Here is a 20932-nt window from a genome sequence, read left to right as displayed (position 1 = left end):
GGGGTGAAAGACTTCCATGGCATGTTTGTTGGTTAGATTACCTTTTATCTGTTAGCTTTAGTGTAGAACTAATCCAATCGGACATCAGACACGTCTAAACTGATTAACTACATTTTATGACAGTAGAAATCTGTTTAATGAATGGTTTGCCTTATTTTTAATTTACATTGAGTGGTCTGTTTGTCTTTTAATTGAATCATTTTTCTTTTGTGTGTGTGATTCTGGAAACAAAGGAATAAACCAAAAATTGTATTTGTTTGAAGCATTTCAGTACAGGCAGGAAGTTATTAAAATTGTTACTTTTATTGTTACACCATAAACATTTACGTTTCTTTCATTGTCTGATATTGGAAGATTAAACAAAAATGACAAAGAACGGAAAAATATTCACATACAATATTTACATCAAATTAATCAATCATTTATGGTGTTAATGCTGGACAAACATTGATTCAAATCATCGTAGTGTAACCAGGCATGTTCTCATCGGCTGTATTTGCACCTGGGTGGTGCAGTGGTAACCGTCATGTTAACCATCATGGTAACCCCCCCCCCCCCCCCCCACTACTGCAGGGATCTAGGGTTCGAACCCCCAGCAGTGCTACTGGCCGGTCCAGTGTCCACATACAGACATAATTTGCTATGTCCGATGGGGGATGGGCAAGGCCCCATGATGGATTGCATTTATCAGCTCCACTTACCATATAGAAGCACTTTGTAGTTCTACAATTACTAACTGTAGTCCATGAGTTTCTTTACATACTTTTTTAAGCCTGCTTTCACCCTGTTCTCCAATGGTCAGGACCACCACAGAGCAGGTATTATTTGGGTGGTGGATCATTCTCAGCACTGCAGTGACACTGACATGGTGGTGGTGTGTTAGTGTGTGTTAGTGCCGGTATGAGTGGATCAGACACAGCAGCGCTGATGGAGTTTTTAAACACCTCACTGTCACTGCTGGACTGAGAATAGTCCACCAACCAAAAATATCTAGCCAACAGTGCCCCGTCGCCAGCATCCTGTGACCACTGATGAAGGAGCGATCGTCTTTGACTTTACATCTACAAGGTGGACCAACTAGGTAGGAGTGTCTAATAGAGTGGACAGTGAGTGGACACGGCGTTTAAAAACTCCAGCAGCGCTGCTGTGTCTGATCCACTCATACCAGCACAACACACACTAACACACCACCACCATGTCGTTGTCACTGTAGTGCTGAGAATGATCCACCACCTAAATAATACCTGCTCTGTAGTGGTCCTGTAGGGTCCTGACCATTGAAGAACATAAAAGGGTTAACAAAGCATGCAGAAAAACAGATGGACTACAGTCAGTAATTGTAGAACTACAAAGTGCTCCTATATGGTAAGTGGAGCTGATCAAATGGACAGTGAGTGTAGAAACAAGGAGGTGGTTTTAATGTTATGGCTGATCGATGTAAGTGCCCAGCCATATAAATGTTCTTTTGACTGAGTGGACACAAATTCCCACAGACATACTTTAAAGTCTTGTGAGAAGCCCTCTCAGAAGAGTGGTGGCTGTTATGGCTGAAGAGATCACATAGTGGTCACTTTATTTTAATACCATTTGTTTTTACAATGAGATGTCCACAAAGCTCGGGTTAGGTGTCCAAATACTTTTGGCCATATTGTGTATGTTAAACACCCACAAGGTGGCACCAGTTAATCATGTTGTGATTTTCTGACAGTATTTGATCTGTCCACATTTTTTATTTTTAAACTTTAAATTCAGTATCTGCATACATGTACATTCACAACTGTGCTTTTTTATTCAATTAACTACAATGACATTAAAAGTACTGGGATAGTAAAAGTATTCCAATTTATGTATTTAAAATTGTATTCAGATAAATATTGATTACTATTGTATCTAAAAGTAAGCTTACAAATACAGCACATTTACTTACCAAGGTAAAATATTTTTTTTTAAAGTGTACCACCACAGTAATGTGATATAATAGTTTATATTTACACATTTAAAATGATTACTATTGAAATTATTAACATCAGCAAAATTCCTTTATAAGGTTATTACAGAAAATTATGAAGAATATTTAAATACTCTGAGTGCTGTATTGTTTAACAGCCACTGATCTTGTGTCACATTTAAAGTAACACATAACTTACACCTTCAGGGTGTAGTAAATCCAAGGCTTTATTACCTTAGCGACATTAATTACACCTGATTATTTTTAGTAATATAAAAACAAATAAAATTCATATTACTCCAGCTATGTGCATACACATTACATGTAGTTCTGTATTTTTTGTAGAGGTCTGGAGGGGAGGCACGGTGGGTAGATCCTGGGTTTGATTCCTGGTCCAGATCCTTTCTGTGTGGAGTTTGCATGTTCTCTCTGTATTTGCTCAGGTTTCCTCCAGGTACTCCGGTTTCCTTCCACAGTCCAAAAGACATGAATGTTAGGTGAATTGGAGATACAAAATTGCCTCTGCCGGTGTTTGACATTATTGTACAGTTAAAAAAACTTGAATGTAAACTGTGTAATATGCACTTAGTGACCAGTATATTAGAAACTCTACATTACCAAAAGTATGTGAATACCACTTTCTGCTATTGAGTTTTGGTTTGTTTATTAGGATTTTAACGTCATGTTTTACACTTTTGGTTACATTCATGACAGGAACGATAGTTACTCATTACACAAGATTCATCAGTTCTTACAAGATTATATCGAACACAGTCATGGACAATTTAGTACCTCCAGTTTACCTCACTTGCATGTCTTTGGACTGTGGGAGGAAACCGGAGCACCCGGAGTAAACCCACACAGACACGGGGAGAACATGCAAACTCCACACAGAAAGGACCCGGACCGCCCCACCTGGATATCGAACCCAGGACCTTCTTGCTGTGTGGCGACAGTGCTACCCACTTAGCCACCATGCCACCCTATTGGGTTTTGGTGTTTCCAGCTACATTCATTGCTAACAGGTATATAACAATCATGTCCAACTTTATGGCAGCAGTTTGGGAAAGAACCTTTCAAGTTGCAGCAAATTCCCACAGACACATTCTAAAATACTGTGGAAAGGCTTTGGAGTGGAAGTAGAGTTGCAAATGTAGGCAACTTGGTTTTGGAATGAGATTTTCAACTGGGTCATGGTCAAGTGTCCACATACTTTTGGCCATACAGTGTACCTTTTATTCCCACTTAATTACTGTACCAACAAGTCCTCTGATATAAGTCAAGGCCTACAATTACTTTCTATCATCCGTCTCTACCTAAGCCATCAGTGGAAAGTGACAACCACCACTGATCAGATATTATTTGTTGGCTTTTACTTTTGGCTTGATTTGTTTATTTTGGATGGTGGACTAGAAACAAGTCACACACCAGCACCACTGCTATTCTCAGCCAGCCTGTGCATGTGGTACAAGTTTTTGGAAGTGTGACTTAAGGAATTTGTGCCCAAACTGTTTAAAGAGCCATTCTCAATTCAAACCACTGTAAAATGTTTTGTTTAATGTACCAACCTGTAATCGCATGCACCAACACTATGTGGTTTTCATATGCCCCCCTTGTAGTGTATTTTATATAAACTTGTGCATTTATTTATCTAGTTATACTAGTTACACACCCGTACAGTCAGTCATTATCATATCTTACCTTGGGTATGTTTTTGGAAGGAGGGAGGAAGAGAAGTACCTAGAGAAATCCATGGAGAACTTACTGATTCCCTGGTGCTGTGCAGCACCCACACTACCTGCTGCACCTCTCTGCTGCTCATTTTACACAAACAATAAATGAAATAGAGAAATCAAGGGCAGCAGTCACTCCCTGATCTGGACTCTAATAAGCCGGGATGACTAAAGAAACACAGAGTGCTGATATTGCTTTTACAGGCGTTCATAAAAGCACCCTTACTTTTTGGTTAAGTAAACAGATGTTACCTCTAGGGCACCACAATAGCACAGCTGGTAGAGCGGGTGCCAAATTGGGTGCCAGGGTTTGATTCTGTGCTTCTGTGTTTGTTTTATCCGAACAGCCCTATGACCCACTCGCCAACACCTAGAAAGTAGACACCCTGGGCAATGCCAAAGAGTGGTGCAATAACCAGTGCTCGGCAAGTTGCTCCTTTAAGAAAGGCTGATGCTCCCTCTCGACTCAGAATGCGCCTGTTGTTGTCAAAAAAGCAAAATGTGAGTTAGAATTAAAACTATATATGAACAAAGAAAATAAATGAACATTTTCCATGTCACACCAATCAGTAATTATCTAAACATTTAACCTTGTGCAGTCGATGATGCCCCTGTATGAATCTTCTCCTTCTCCCTTTTGCAAGGTCTGAATTCGAGTCTTTATGACTATAAAACAAAAAACATACAGATTACAGGCTGCATTTAGTAAAATGTGGACACCTGAGTATGAGCGTGTTGGACATTCCATTCCAAAAACATGGACATTAACATGATGTAGTGCACACCTCCCTTTTAGCAATTTCCAAGGCATGGGGGCCACACTTGCTCCCAACATTTCAGATACAATTTTATACTCCAATTCACCTCACTTGCATGTCGTTGGACTGTGGGAGGACACCGGAGAACCTAGAGTAAACCCACACAGACACGGGAGAACATGCAAACTCCACACAGAAAGGACTCGGACCGTCCCACCTTGGGATCAAACCCAAGACCTTCTTGCTGTGAGGTGACAGTGCTACGCATTTAGCGACCGTGCCGCATTGTCAACAGCTAATAAATAAACACTCTCTGACTCTGACTCTCTGTAAAAATCCAGGTTCTGAGTTCTGTAAATTGGTGGTTGGAGGGTCCCTGCTATTCTAAAACATTCCTCCACACAACAGATGGGAACACTGACTGATTATAGAAAGCTAGTGAGTGGAATATGTTTAATTATAATTTTTACATTAGTACGTTGTGGGTTCATTTAATTTATTTATTTTATACTTTGTTTATGCATTTTCTCCCTTTTTCTCCCTTTTAGCGCGTCTAATTGCCCGATTGCGTCATGCTTCCTCTTCACCAATGCCGATCCCTGCTCTGATTGAGGAGAACAAAGCTAACCCACGCCCCCTCTGACACGTGGGCAGCAGCCGTATGCATTTTGCCACCTACACTTTGACGAGTGGAATGTGGATCAGCACTGTGTACGGAGAGACACACCCTGAAAGCACTCTTTTCCCATCTCTGTGCAGGCGCCATCAATCAGCCAGCAGAGGTCATGATTGCATTAGTTATAAGAGAGTCCCAGTCCGGCTTAATATCCCACGCCTATATGAACAACAGGCCAATCGTTGTTCATGCGGCTGCTCAGCCCAGCCGGCAGGCAGAGCTGAGACTCGATACGATGTATTCGCTGAGTGATATTTTACCGCTGAGTGGCCTGGGGGTCATTTTGAACATATCTGAATATTGGGGGATGTGTATATTGTGATTACGGTCTTCACATACTTGTCCATTACAATTAAATTAAAACTTTGACCTCAGCTGTAAATAAAGAATACAGGTTCCTCGCTTTCTTGTTGTGTCTTACCATCCAGTGGCGTAACTGCCACAGCCGCTACTGAACCAGCTACACACCCCGCCATGAAGGACTGCATAAATGGAGCTCGTTCTTGAGGGTTATCATTCCGACCCACTGCATTTAGTTTGGCAAACAGCGGGAAGTAGATCATAGAGAATGGTACATCCCTGAGCAGAGGACAGACAAAAAAACATCATTAACGTCATTATAGAATAATTTATTACATAGAATGGAACTGGATATCTGTTCCCATTGCCAGAATTTACCAAACAACATTCTAAGGCACATAACCAAATTTTAGATGTGCTCTCTGTATGACTTTATTTTTTGACTTAACAGATTTTATCATATAACTGAAACAGTAACAGTAGTAGAAATCATCAACATCTATAAACTGTTGACATACACTGATCCATAACATTAAAACCACCTCCTTGTTTCCACACTGTCCATTTTATCAGCTCCACTTACCACATAGAAGCACTTTGTAGTTCTTCAATTACTGACTGTAGTTCATCTGTTTCTCTGCATGTTTTGTTAGCCCCCTTTCATGCTGTTCTTCAATGGTCAGGACCCCCAGAGGACCACTACAGAGCAGGTATTATTTAGGTGGTGGATCATTCTCAGCACTGCAGTGACACTGACATGGTGGTGGTGTGTTAGTGTGTGTTGTGCTAGTATGAGTGGATCAGACACAGCAGCACTGATGGAGTTGTTAAACACCTCACTGTCACCGCTGGACTGAGAATAGTCCACCAACCAAAAATATATCCAGCCAACAGCACCCTGTGGGCAGCGTCCTATGACCACTGATGAAGGTCTAGAAGATGACCAACTCAAACAGCAGCAATAAGATGAGCGATCGTCTCTGACTTTACATCTACAAGGTGGACCATCTAGGTAGAAGTGTCTAATAGAGTGGACAGTGAGTGGACACGGTATTTAAAAACTCCAGCAGCGCTGCTGTGTCTGATCCACTCATACCAGCACAACACACACTAACACACCACCACCATGTCAGTGTCACACCCAAATAATACCTGCTCTGTGGTGGTCCTGTGACGGTCCTGACCATTGAAGTACAGGGTGAAAGCAGGGTAAAAAAGTATGCAGAGAAACAGATTGACTACAGTCAGTAATTGTAGAACTTCAAAGTGCTTCTATATGGTAAGTGGAGCTGATAAAATGGACAGTGAGTGTAGAAACAAGGGGGTGGTTTTAATGTTATGGCTGATCAGTGTACGTTTCCCTTACAAATGTACTTATAATGTTTTACGTCAGCGTGGTACAGTATGTTAGTACAGGTGCCACAAAGACCATACCAATGTTTATTGTTTATTGTTGGCAGATGACAGGTGAAGGCTGACAGGACAGCAGGTTACAATGATATGGTGCAGGATTACATCACCCTGTGTGGGAGTGTGGGGGGTTTAAAGAGGTGGGTGTACTTGTGTGGGTGGTTGTCATGGTACTATATTGGTCTTTTCAACAGGGGAACAATTGGTTTACTTGAGGAGCATAACTGGTTTTAAACAAGCTCTATACAGTGTAGGTCAATCTAAAGGACAGTCATTTTGCTTTATGGCCTTTTAAAGCATCAGAAGCATAGCAGGTTATTATGAGCCACTGCCCCCTTTACAACAAGCTCCAGGAATCTTGGTAAATCCTTTCTAGCTGTGGGCTTCTAGAATTACCACCATGTTCACCCAACTAGCTACGGCTATGGATATAGTTTTAAAAAACGCAATAAAAGCTGCTTTGATCAGATGTCTATATATGTCCAAGCTGGTCTCAAAAAGACTCTGATGCTCAGAGTTCCTCTATGTGTCTTTTACCTGAGCAAAGTGGCCCCTGTGCCCCTGTAAAGGCCCCGAAGGCCCTGCGTCCTTAGCAGGTCCAGCGTTATGGCCGTGGCAGAACGCCGCACTGTAGTGTGAGTAGATGCCAGGGAGGCTGAGGCTGAGGATGCAGGTGCAGTGGTTGACACAGATCTCTGGGCTGCTGTAGTGACAAATTAAATATAGGTTTATTAACCATGTAATTGATAATACAGTGCTTGTCTAAATAGTTGTTTTTATAAGACTACTTTACATGCATTTAGGATCAACCTTTGTAAATAATTCAAAAGACACTATGTTAAGTTGTTTATGATAAAGATAAAGTATTAGCAAAGAGAAACGGTGGTCACAAGTGGAACCACGGTCATACATTTAGTCTGAAAAATTTAGTCTGGCGTGTGTGTGTATGTGTGTCTGCCCTGCGATGGACTGGCGCCATGTCCAGGGTGTTACTGTGTGCCTTGTGCCCATTGAAAAGCTGGTATAGGCTCCAGCCCCCCCCCCCCCCCCCCCTTACTTTCTTTAGAAAACTTTTCATTTTATTCATTTCATTTCGAACATTTCCATCATCAAAACAATTTTACTTTTGTGTAATTTAAAATCATTTTTGTGTCTCCAGCTCTCCAGTAAATTAACAATTCACTTTAGCAGAAGCAGCAAACAGTGGCACAGGTTTTGAGTTTTGGGAATACCTTTGGTTTAATTCATTTAATAGTTATCTGTTATTAAGACCATCAAATCTTTTGCCATTAATGGCTTGCCCTATTTTCTGCATGGGAGTGTACTTTCTCCCTTAAAAGAACAAAAAGATTTTTTCTTTCAGCATGCTCCAACAATCCGTTCAGGAATTGTATTACAGCATTCCAAGCCAAATGTAAGCTGTTCTGAAAGCAAAACAAGCTCTATAAATTACCTGTTTCTTATACAGTCAAACCCCATGTACATATACAGTACATGTTATAATTAAATAAACTTTTTTATGGATTTTGCTCATTTTGCTTCATTAATGCAGAACTTTATCTTATTGAGTTTAATTTTTGGAAAACAAAGAGACCTAGAAGCAACGAGATAAGAAGAATGGATAAAAAGTGCACTGAGGTAAAAAGGAAATGCTGTTGTCCCACCCACCCCCATAATGTTACAGTGTTTGGCTACATATTTTTGGTTGAAGTTTATTGATTACAGTAAGCATATTGTGTCCGTAACCACATCAGCAATTTTGTAAAGCAGGCTGATTAAGGTAAATATGAAGCCATGTAATGACGTTAACGTGCATTATGCTGCACAAAAAAATGTAAATTGTTTTTTTACTCTTTTTAAAAAAAATTTTTTATGCTTTTTCTCCCCATTTTTCTCCCGATTTAGCGCACTCAATTTGTCTTCCGCTGCTGAGAGATACCCGATTGCATCTGAGGAGAGCACGTCGCTGTACACGCCACTTCCCGACACGTGCACAGCCCTCCCCTTCTCGCCCCTGCATTCTGCACAGGCGTCTCTTCCTCCAATCAGGGTCCTTACACAGCGTATGAAGATCCCACCTACACATAGTCCGGCCTCCACCCTGCAGATGAGGTGAACAATTAGCATCTGCTACAGGCACTGCCAATTGTGCCCGCCAGATGGTGCCCAGCCGACCGGTGGCAACGTCGAGTTTCAAACCGAGGAGTTCAGAATCTCAGGACTGGTGTGCTAGCTGAGCATCCCGCTGCGCCACCTGGGCGCCACTCTTTTTTAAACACTTTTGAGTCCAAGTAAAGTTCCTTTGCACATAATTACAACATTTTAGACACTTAACACAATGCTACATATTTTCTTTCTCTCCTAAAAAACTAGCTTTGAAAATAAATGACTCTGTAAATACAAAATGTAAGTTTTCATTTGCATATGTCAACACAGTCTTGCAATGTTTACGGACAAACAACATTATGGACAATTTTGTATCTCCAATTCACCTCACTTTCATGCGTTTGGACTGTGAAAGGGAAACCAGAGCTCCCAGAGGAAAGACTCGGGGAGACATGCAAACATGCAAACTCCACACAAAAAGGACCCTGACCACTCCACCTGGAAATCAAACACAGGACCTTCTTGCTGTGAAGCAACAGTGTGACCCACCAAGCCACCGTGCCACCCGGTCTTTCTGTGACTAAACTTTTGGCTCAAAGAAACCTTTTTTAAGATTTTTTGTAAAGTTTGCTGAGACAAAAATAAACATATAATAATTAAGAATCCTTCTTCAGTAACAGTTTGGGTTTTTCCCCTAATCTAATCTAATCTAATCTAATCTAATCTAATCTAATCTAATCTAATCTAATCTAATCTAATTACTATTAAAAAATGTAAAGGTCATGCCATATAGTTGGTATTATAGAGGTTTCTACACCACCAAATTAATTATATAAATTGCTGTATTTATATTTTTGACCCAGATTTTTCTGAAATTTGATAAAAACTATTTTCTGGTTTAGTGAACACATATGAATGTGTTACAGTCATTTAGTTTCAGATAAGAACAGTTGCAGTAATCACTGAAATTCCAAGACTGACACAAAAACCACGTCTCTTACAAGTGTGTGTAAATTTTAATTTAAGTGTAGTTGATTATTACATCACAAACACTAAACCAAATTAGCAAAACCCAACATGACCAAATCATGTCCAGTGCCAGGGCACCAGTAATAGACTTGCCCAGTGTTCCTGTCCTCCGTGTTTTCCAGACAAGGGCTTAGCAATAAAATGACTTTCCAGCTTACCCAACCTGCCGGCATCCTGCAGCTGTATTTTTAGCATCTCCATGGGGGTGGTTACTACCACCTGACAGGTCCCAGCCCCACAGCCTGCGAGGATTTCCCCCCATAAAGGCAATTTCCTACAGGCCACACAAAAACAACATGAGCTACTCAGCGATACCAAGTTTTTTTTGTTATGTGTATATTTTTTTAATGTATTTTTATATACTTTTTATATACCATTATACTAGTTAACAGATTCATAAGAAATCATAAGAAATCTGAGGGGGTTATATAAGTACTTAAGATGTACAAGTATTTAAGATGAAATGTATGTGAGATGACAAAACAAATGACATATAAATTACATAAAATAAATATTCTTGTACTGATCCACCATTGTTGATCACTCAAAGTCATGCAAAACATTTCACATGTTTTACATATTTTAAACATCATACATGTTCACAGATCACTTTAATAAGATGTCAAATGAGCTTTTTTCTAAGGGCGTAAAGACTGTAAAGTGGTAATCAGATATTATCAACTGTAACCTTATACAAAGCTTTTAATTTTATAACACACAATGGACAGGGTGTTAATCCTACACAGTTCACCACCCACCACTTGTTCACTTTTACATCAAAGCAGTGAAGTTTGTCTTTGACATGGAAAAGTTTAAGACTAACCCATCTCTGGAGAGCTTCTGTCTGAAGACGTCATTGGCTGCAAGTTTGATGGCTTTCTCTGGAGTTACGAGTGTGAGGTTCACTGCAGCACCTGTAAAATTTTGCATAGTGGAAGACAAGTATGTAAGCTTAGTAATCTTATTAAAAAAATACAAATAATCCAGTTATTTAAGACTAATAGGAATGGGTTTCAGCCCAAACATGCAAATCTGTATGTATATTTAATTAGGTCTTATGTCTTCAAATACTGTAACTCTAGGTTGTCATTTTAGGAATAAGTATTATAACAGTGGCATTGAATTATGGGTATTTAATGAATACAGTGACATAAAAGTATTGCTTTACACAAGTTTACACAAAGAGAGAAAGTTTAATGAACATCATACCTCTATACATGCCAAAGTAGCCCTCTGACCTAACCGTCTTGATCAAACAGTCCACCCTTAAAAATAAAGGAAAACTATTTCAACCAATAGAATAACAGCTAAGCATAATTAGATCTCACATGGAATAAAAATTTTGTCTTTGTTGAGCCAGGAACACAATTCCACCATGCATAAAACTTGGGTTAAACCTAGGTTACTGCTTATGCCAAGTTCACACTACACACATTTCCAAGTCGTCAGGTCACTATACAATTCACACTACACAACTGGCTCTCTTGTAATCGGGAGTCTTCCAAGTCGGTGTGGCTTTCACACTACACAACTGATCGGCGATAGGGGGTTCCACACTACACCATCTATCACCAACTGGAATTGCAGGCGAGCTTCTCTGATCTCCAAAACTATGTTTTTTCACGAAAACAAACGCAAGAAGTGACGAGAGGATTAATGATACCACGTCCAAAAATGCACGTCAACAAGTAGCAAGCGATCAAAGTTCAAAGTGCAGCGTAAAATCAAAGAGAAAAAATAAAAGAATCTGAGTGGATTTGGCTACGCGAACAGCATGGGTTGTTCTATAGTGAGTTGGAGGTTAAAAAATATTTTTTGCAATGCAGCGTTGGTGTTCTGTAGAGAACGATCAGGTCAGAAATACTGTAAAACTTGTGTGTGTGCTGATGTATTCTGATATAAACTTTATTATGCCCCTGACCCACCTTTTTACAACTCCCCCTGCGTTTCCCCTCACACCGTATCTTGCGTTCTCACTGGCTGTTCGACACAGCACTCATTGCCAGTCGGCCGACTCATATCCGGATATTTGACATGCTAGATATATTTCTTTAGTCGCCGAGTTATTTCTTTCGCCAATCAGGGTCCTTACACAGCGTATGAAGTACCCACCCACCCACACATAGTCCGGCCCCCACCCTGCAGATACGGTGGCCAGTTAGTATCTGCTGCAGGCACTGCCAGTTATGCCCGCTAGATGGGCCCAGCTGACCAGTGGCAACACCGAGTTTCGAATCGAGGAGTTCAGAAACTCGGTGCTGGTGTGCAAGCGGAATATCACGCTGCCCCACCTGAGTGCCTACAATATATATTTTCTAAATCATTAGACAATAAACAAACATTCAGTGTGATATGTATTGTCTCAGAAAATGCATTGTCCCAGCATACCATTCGTCAAAAAAGACCATACATGGTGGATGCATGACTCAGAACATCCAGTGAATTATGCCAATAAAACATTTCCTTCACTGAAAACAGCTCAGTGTTAAAGGGGCAAAAACATGGCAGCGAGCCCTTTCCTCTGTGGTCACTTAGGTATTCACTGGGATTCTCATGCGAGTGAAAAGTAAAGCCTAGGACGCCAAACAAGCGTCACTCTGCTGCCACTGTTCTCTCTTTTAATGTCACTACACAGCGAGCTAGCTCGTTGCTGGATACCAAATTAAAACAGCAAAAACACATGAATTTCTCCAGATTCCTGCGTGAGTCACTGCCTGACCCAGATTATAAAATCTTCTCCAGAGCAGCTCTCCACCCAGGCTGGTTGCAAACAACCCTAATGAATCCCACATGCACCACATGCAGTCTTTTAAACTTGAAAGAAACGTTTAGTGAAAAACAAAAATTAAAACATTTTCCACTTATTTTAATGTAGGTAAGACATGTTTGATGTTCTTGTGCAGACAAGAACAGGAATCTGAGGCTACAGTGGGGACAGGCTTCTCAAAACTGGACAGTCAAAGATTGGAAAATGTTGCCTGGTCTAATGAATCTCAATTTTGCTGTAACATGCCTGACAGGAGTGGAACCTGATGTGGTATTTTGCTGTTATAATTCATCCATCTAATGTTTTGTACACACTCACTCACTCACTTTCTTAACCGCTTATCCAATTGGGGTTGCGGGGGGTTGTTGGAGCCTATCCCAGCTTTTCAATGGACGCAAGGCACACAGTAACACCCTGGACAGGGCGCCAGTCCATCGCAGGGCAGACACACATACACACACACACACCCATTCATCTATAGGGCAATTCAGTGTCTCCAATTCACCTGAATGCATGTTTTTGAACTGTGGGAGGAAACTGGAGAGGAAACCCATGTAGGCATGGGGAGAACATGCAAACTCCACACAGAAAGGACCCGGACCTCCCTGCCTGGGGATCGAACCCAGGACCTTCTTGCTGTGAGGCGACAGTGCTACCCACCGAGCCCATGTTTTGTACATTCCTAGATTTTTTATTGTTTACCACAATCGTAAAAAGGGGTCATCTCTCAATCTGTCTTTTGTTCCTTGATCTCTGTCATCAACAAGACACTGCTGCAGAACTGCTACTCACTGGATGTTTTTGTATCATTCAGTGTAAACTTCATACTGTTGTGCATAAAAATCCCAAAAGCAGTTTCAGACATACATACACCAGCCTGTACCAAAATCCTCTCCATTCTGATGTTTGATTTAACATTCTTAAATCAAACAGATTCTATGTTGTAGTGAAACAGATACTTACATGCCATTATATACACGTAAACCCTGCTGATTTTGAAGCCGAGTCTTAGCCAGATCGATAGGGAAGACACAGGTAACACCCACCAAACCTGCCACACCCCCATTAATCAGCTTAGCTGGGAGGCTGCAAATGACAGCAAAAACAAACACATTATTGGTTAAGTGAAGCTAAACTATTTAAATTAAATACTCTATTTACATGTGGTTGCTTCTGTATTATTAGAATTATATTTACTAAGTGGGATATTCCGCTAGCACACCAGCGCCGAGATTCTGAACTCATCGGTTCAAAACTTGGCATTGCCATCGGTCGGCTGGGCCCCATCTAGAGGTCATAATTGGCAGTGCCTGCAGGGAGGGATGACCGGAATATGTGGGCGGGGTCTTCAAACGCTGTGTAAGGACCCTGATTGGCGGATAGAGGCGCCTGTGCAGAGTACATGGGTGGAAAATATTGGGGATCCCCAGCAAAAAAATGTAGATGTAAATGCACTAAAAATTTTATTATTTCTCCTTAAACCAGTTTTGGAGAGCCAAGACACATTATACATTTACTTTTATCTTTATGCCACATCCAAATGACCAAAATCTCTATTATTAAATGAAGTTGTGAATAATCAATGACTTAAGTTGTCAGTTTCAAGACAATTTGAAGAATCGTGTTTTTTTAACCACATTTTTATTGAATGATTCAACAAATTATTTTCTGCTGCAAAATTTTGCTTCTAATTGCAAGTTGTTTTTCAGGAACCAATTTATTTTGTCAAAAGAACATTTATATGTATATTATTGGTTTACATTTTATATATTCAAAGAATAAAAGATTTACCTTATTTTCTTCTCAGGCATCCTGTACAGCACAAGCGGCCTTCTGTTCCCCAAATGTGCCTCGTTCTTCCCTCTTCTTATCTTCTCACACGCTGAAGTGTAGGTGTGAGAACAAACCTATCAAAAGACTAAAAAAGTAGATAACATAAATAAATAATGCAGACTGCATAAATCTAAAAGCAAGCTATTAAGCTTAAGTCAAGTCTCCCTTCATATATAAAGTGAAGGTATTGTATGTTTAATGAAACTGTGACTTACATTTGACTTACATCCAAGTCTAGGACACAAGTAATAAATCATTTTAGCAATTTAGGTCTGTATCATTATGAGACCAGCAGCTTATTGTAAACTATCTACAGTCTACAAGAATTAGTCCTGGATGTTTAATCTTGCAGCTAATAAGGTTATGACCTCTTGAATTTGCAGTAAGGGGCGAGTGAGGAGCTTACTAGCTTCTGTTTTCTGTGCCCCACACCGAATAAGAAAATGTCTAGTTTAAGTAATCCATATGCAGAGAAGCAGGCTGTCAAAGACAGGGCAGTTCTGATTTGACGAGTACAGGCCACACCTTTAATTGTAGTGAATAAGGAGATTGTGGTGATTGCAGTGATTAGGAGATTGTAAAGAAAATCTGAGAATGTTGGTATGGAGCTCAGGTTGGATCCCTCTTTGTGCTGGGCAGCCACCCCCACCCTTTAAATTCATGTATTTAGGAAAAATGTGTAGAGCTGTGGAGGAAATGGGAAGAGGTGGGTACTTCCATCAAAGAGGAAGGAAGTGAATTATGGGTAAGGTGGTTAATTATGAGTTGGGAGGAGTTTTAGCTGTGTTCTTTCTCCCCTCTCTTTTATGTGTTACTCATCAGGTTTTATACAAAAGCTTTAGATTGTAATTATGAAATAAGAACAAGTAAGAAACAACAAAAATAAGATGGTGTTTAACAAAAATACCTGGGTGTTCACCTCAATAACAAACTGGACTGGTCTAGCAACTCGGATGCTCTATATAGAAAAGGCCAAGGTCGCCTCCACCTACTGAGGAGACTAAGGTCCTTTGGAGTGTGTTGACCACTGCTTAGATCCATTTATGACACTGTGGAAGCATCAGCCATATGCAGTGGCGGAGAGAGACAGGAAAAGACTGAACAAGCTGATCTAGAAAGTGAACTCTGTCTTGAACTGTTCTCTCGAACCTGTAGAGGAGGTGGGAGAAAGGAGGATGATAGCCAAGCTGTCATCCATCCTGGGCAACACCGCACATCCACTGTAGGGGTCCTAACAAGCTCCTTCAGCACCAGACTCCTCCACCCCCTGTGTAAGAAGGAGCGCTACCGCAGGTCCTTCATTCTTCAATAATAATATGTAATATGTGATGCGTCTCTCATAATTACATTTACACATCTATGGTGCAATACAAAAAGTGCAATATGTAATAAATTACAATAAGTGCAATATGTAATATATTCTTCATATTTTTAATATATATCACTGTTCTTAAAGGGAATATTTTTTAGAGTAAATAACTACACACTATGTGTGCAATATTTTTCACTTAGTTGTATGTTTTTCTGTTTTTTTTCCTGCTTTCATTCTGCTGTAACAAGTTAATTTCCCCAAGGGGATCAATAAAGTCTTATCTTATCTTATCTTCTCTTCTCTTCTCTTCTCTTCTCTTCTCTTCTCTTCTCTTCTCTTCTCTTCTCTTCTCTTCTCTTCTCTTCTCTTCTCTTCTCTTCTCTTCTCTTATCTTATCTTATCTTATCTTATCTTAAAGGTGTAATACTTGACTAATGGTGAATGGAATGTAACAAGACAATGTCTGAACATCCTGCACTATACTACATGAGTATTGCTGGATTAAATGCTGGCTTTTTTTTTTACACACATTAACCTTTAATTTATTTCATACCCCCTCCTTGGGTGTTTTATCCACACCCAGTGCAGACAGATGTATACAATCAATTATATAAAATACATTATCTGCTTCCAGCTAGGTATGAATAGTTTGAGGAAGGGTTAATTTCCTGAAGTGCATAAATACTGTACATTGATGAGTTTGGTGTGAAGGAACTACAGTGGCCTGCAAAATGCCCTGATCTTAACTCCACTGAAAACACTTTGGGGTGAATTGGAACATGGATCATGAGCTAGATCATCAGTGCCAGATCTCACAAACGCATGTTCAACCAAATAGACACAAAATCCACATTTAATAAATAGAAACAAGTATAGAATTTAGGGCACATTTACTTCTGTGTTTCATCATCTTTTATATTAAGAGACTTTTTAATTGGACCCAAGTAATACATAATTTTAGCAATTTAGATTTGTCTAATTAGACAAGCAGCTTATTGTTAATCTTACAATCTACAGGACTTTTCAAGAATTAGTCCAGGATGTTTAGTCTTGCAGCTAATAAGGCTATGACCTCCTGAATTTGCAGAAAGGGGCGAGTGAGGGGCTTACTATCTTACAAGTGAGGGGCTTAGTAGCTTTCACATCATCATCACATGAAAATATTCTTCCCCTTAAAGCTTTTTTGTGTGTCCAAAAAGGTGGAAATCAGATGGCGCTGAATCTGGACTATAAGCTCTCTCTCAGTCTCTCAGACATGACCAATTTCTACTCCTCCCACCCTCGCCGTTTCCAACCAAAATATAAAAGTGCGGAAACTTTTTGAAGATCCCTCATATTATTGCTTTTATTTACATAATAATTTTTTGCTTTTTTTTTTATTATTGCCAGTCATATTTTTATGCATCAATTAAATAAGCATTGAAGAAGTGTATTATTTACACACTTCAACCAATGATGTTTGTACTTAAAATGCCTAAGAGGTTGCCAGATTTCTAAAAGTGTTGCATTCACAACCCAGTGAGCTGTTTACAGAGATTTAGGTGACAACTTGAAACATGATTACGTAAAGCACAGTGACCCAAATGTTTTGTCACACCTCGCTGAGATATAAGTGCAATGGAAACAAATTGAAAATTGCATCCCTTTTTGGAATTTTCAGTAGCAACACAGCATAACCAGAATACCAGCATGAGATTACTGATAAGACTGTTGATGTGCTGTGAGTTTTAATTATTCAGCACCTGTAAAAGCAGGTAGGATAAGGTTTGTTGGAAACATTGTTGTCATCCAGTGTCTTATTGCTACTTGTTCCTTGTTTTGTGTGTTCTCTGGTGTGTTTGTGTTGTCTCACATTTTACATTCAGTTGGCTGCTCACCTGGTAAATCCCTCGTGCCTGCTTACAACTGTAAGTAAACTGTAATGTAATGTAATGTAAACCGTATATTCACTGATCAGCCATAACATTAAATCCACCTCCTTGTTTCTACACTCACTGTCCATTTTATCAGCTCCACTTAAGAAGCACTTTGTAGTTCTACAGTTACTGACTGTAGTCCATCTGTTTCTCTACATACATCCTGTTCTTCAATGGTCAGGACCCCCACAGGACCACCACAGAGCAGGTATTATTTAGGTGGTGGATCATTCTCAGCACTGCAGTGACACTGACATGGTGGTGGTGTGTTAGTGTGTGTTGTGCTGGTATGAGTGGATCAGACACAGCAGCGCTGCTGGAGTTTTTAAATACCATGTCCACTCACTGTCCATTCTATTAGACACTCCTACCTAGTTGGTCCACCTTGTAGATGTAAAGTCAGAGACGATCGCTCATCTATTGCTGCTGTTTGAGTTGGTCATCTTCTAGACCTTCATCAGTGGTCACAGGGTGCTGTTGGCTGGATATATTTTTGGTTGGTGGACTATTCTCAGTCCAGCAGTGACAATGATGTGTTTAACAACTCCATCAGTGCTTTTGTGTCTTATCCACTCATACCACCACCACCATGTCAGTGTCACTGCAGTGCTGAGAATGATCCACCACCCAGATAATACCTGCTCTGTAGTGGTCCTGGGAGAGTCCTGACCATTGAAGAACAGCATGAAAGGGGGCTAACAAAGCATGCAGAGAAACAGATGGATTTCAGTCAGTAATTGTAGAACTACAAAGTGCTTCTATATGGTAAGTGGAGCTGATAAAATGGACAGTGAATGTAGAAACAAGGAGGTGGTTTTAATGTTATGGCTGATCGGTGTATCTTGCCATTTTTAGATGATCTGTGATCATTATTTGAAACACTCAGTACTTATAGTCATTGACAAAGATGAATTTAATCAAATTTATTCTAGTCTTTAGCTCACTTGTGGGTGCAGTTCTTTCTTTTCTAATGAGTGAATGCACAGCTCCAGTCCTGAACCGTTGAATTCTAACATACTTTTCTAATTTCTCTCATTAAATACACTTTATTTAACCTAATTATTTAACAGGTTTAATCAGTGTGATGGTGCAAGGAGGTTAATAAGCTGTCCTGGAATCTGGCTTTTGTTTTGCCCTTCTGTCTCTTGGGTCTACTCTAATCTCTCCTAATCTCTCCACCTCCATTCCTTCTTTGGTCTATTTTTACATCTGTGAATCTACTACACATCCTTCTTTAATCCTAAGTGCCAAAGTATAAACAAAGTGCCAAAGTCTTGTAATGTGAACTTACCTTAGTTGTGCTGGAGTATTAGTCTTTCCCGGGCAGAATCACATCCTCGTCTCTTGCTCTACATTTGTGGAGCTCTGGTGCATTTTAAACATGCCTTTCTCTCAGTTCTCTCTCTGAGCTGGACTTTCCTTTCAGCTTCACTTCTTTTATACTAATCTGCTGCCAAACTTTACACAGCGACCTCTTTCCATCTCTTTCTTCCCTACATCCAGTTTTCCCAAATTACCCCAAGCACTTTTCACTCACATTCACACTCCCACCCATTCTCTTTCTCGAATCAGGCTCTCATCAGTGCTTTGAGTTTAGAAGTCTGTTATAGATAAAGATTATAGATTAGTGTTCTTACCTCTGTTGGCACATCCAGCCGGACTGGAATTCACTTTCTGTCACTTTGACAACGTGTGGAGCAAATGTAGCTAGGAAAAAAAAATTAAAGCAACAGAGGAAGAGAGGGTGAGAAAGGGAGAGGGTAAAATAGGGTGAAAGAGTGAGCCGAAAGAGGCAGCCGGCACAGAGGGGCTGTTACATAAACACATAAACATAAAGTCCCTCCCTCTACTGGAGACACAGGCCTGGACACACAGCTTTACACTAATGCAATCTGACACCACGCACAACACTTCATTAATCCACTCAATTCTCACGCTGTACAGTAAATAAATGAATGTACAGATGGGTAACAAATGACTAAATAATCCTAAATAATAAGGAAAGAATTGTTAGTGCAGATGCTTGTGAATCCTTGCAGTTATCAATGGGACATTTTCTGTGACTTGTATACAATGATGAGCGGGGGATTTGAGCCTCAGTAATGCCTCGGGCACTATACTGGACAGGCACGTGTGGCCCTGTTGGAAGTGAGAGGCCGGATAGAGAATGATCTTCTTGTCAGCAGCTTCATTCTGTCTAAATTGTGAGCAAAAAGTGAGAAAAAAGGTTCAGATTAAAAGCCTTCACCAAAGTGACATTTGTGTTTAGATTTATGAGAAGGACGTCACTGAACATGGTTAATGATTGTGGACTCATCAATAAGCATACTGTTTGTGCATGATATGATGCACCTTTGAGAGTTCAGTGGTGCAAAAACCCTAGACACCAGTCTATACAGATGTAAAACAAAATAAATGGATCAGATAAGTTATCCTTTACCATATTCATTATAAGTGGGCAAGTGCATCTCAGCATGTCTGTGAGATATCTCACAATGGATGTCAGCTCATCATCTAAAACTCAATCCCAGCAAGACAGAGCTGTTACTTATTCCTGGAGATCAATCTCCAACCCAGGACCTAGTCACCTCTCTTGATGACTCCCAGATCAGACCATCTGATAATGTAAGAAGCCTTGGTGTTGTCATGAATAACCAGCTGACCTTCTCTTCTCATGTAGTCAACATGACAAGATCGTGCCGGTTCCTCCTCTACAACATCAGGAAGATTCGTCCATTTCTCTCCATGAAAGCTACTCAGATTCTTGTGTAGTTACTTGTAATCTCACGGTTGGACTACTGCAACTCCCTGCTGGCAGGTGCTCCCATGTCCACTATTAAACCCTTGCAGCTCATTCAAAATGCAGCTGCCCGTCTGGTTTTTAACCAACCTAAACACTGCCACGTCACCCAACTGCTGCGTTCTCTTCACTGGCTTCCTGTAGCTGCACACATTCAGTTTAAAACACTGATGCTCGCCTACAAAGCCAAAAATGGACCAGCCCCAAGCTACCTTCGTGGTCTAATAAAACCCCGCTCTGTACCACGCAACCTCCGAGCCACTAGTCTCGCTCGACTTGATCCTCCACCCAGGACTTGAGGAAGACGAGCATCAAGGCTCTTCTCTGTACTAGCACCCAAGTGG

The 20932-nt window shown here is 40.4% G+C and overlaps 1 protein-coding gene across 3 annotated transcripts; it reads right to left on the bottom strand.

Moving 5' to 3' along the window:
* Positions 1-2192: 2192 nt before the first annotated feature.
* Positions 2193-19465, bottom strand: slc25a18 (solute carrier family 25 member 18). 3 transcript variants are annotated; one of them, XR_010013462.1, is made up of 11 exons: positions 19080-19146; positions 14519-14645; positions 13691-13813; positions 11170-11225; positions 10784-10874; positions 10119-10234; positions 7363-7528; positions 5537-5694; positions 4272-4347; positions 3934-4158; positions 2193-2415 (listed from the first exon to the last, which is right to left on the bottom strand). XR_010013462.1 is itself a non-coding variant. In XM_063000110.1 (10 exons), the coding sequence occupies exons 2-10, from the start codon at positions 14536-14538 to the stop codon at positions 4017-4019; spliced, it is 948 nt and encodes a 315-aa protein (XP_062856180.1). In that variant the 5' UTR covers positions 14539-14645; positions 19426-19465; the 3' UTR covers positions 2193-4016. The 3 variants fall into 3 exon arrangements, 2 of the variants coding, with proteins under 2 accessions (XP_062856180.1, XP_062856179.1); XM_063000110.1 differs by lacking the exon at positions 19080-19146 and adding an exon at positions 19426-19465 and having other exon boundaries at positions 2193-4158; XM_063000109.1 differs by having other exon boundaries at positions 2193-4158.
* Between the last annotated feature and the right edge of the window lie 1467 nt (positions 19466-20932).

This window comes from Trichomycterus rosablanca, chromosome 8, assembly GCF_030014385.1.
Source record: "Trichomycterus rosablanca isolate fTriRos1 chromosome 8, fTriRos1.hap1, whole genome shotgun sequence".
Lineage (NCBI taxonomy): Eukaryota > Metazoa > Chordata > Actinopteri > Siluriformes > Trichomycteridae > Trichomycterus > Trichomycterus rosablanca.
This window is presented reverse-complemented; position numbering and strand designations above follow the sequence as displayed.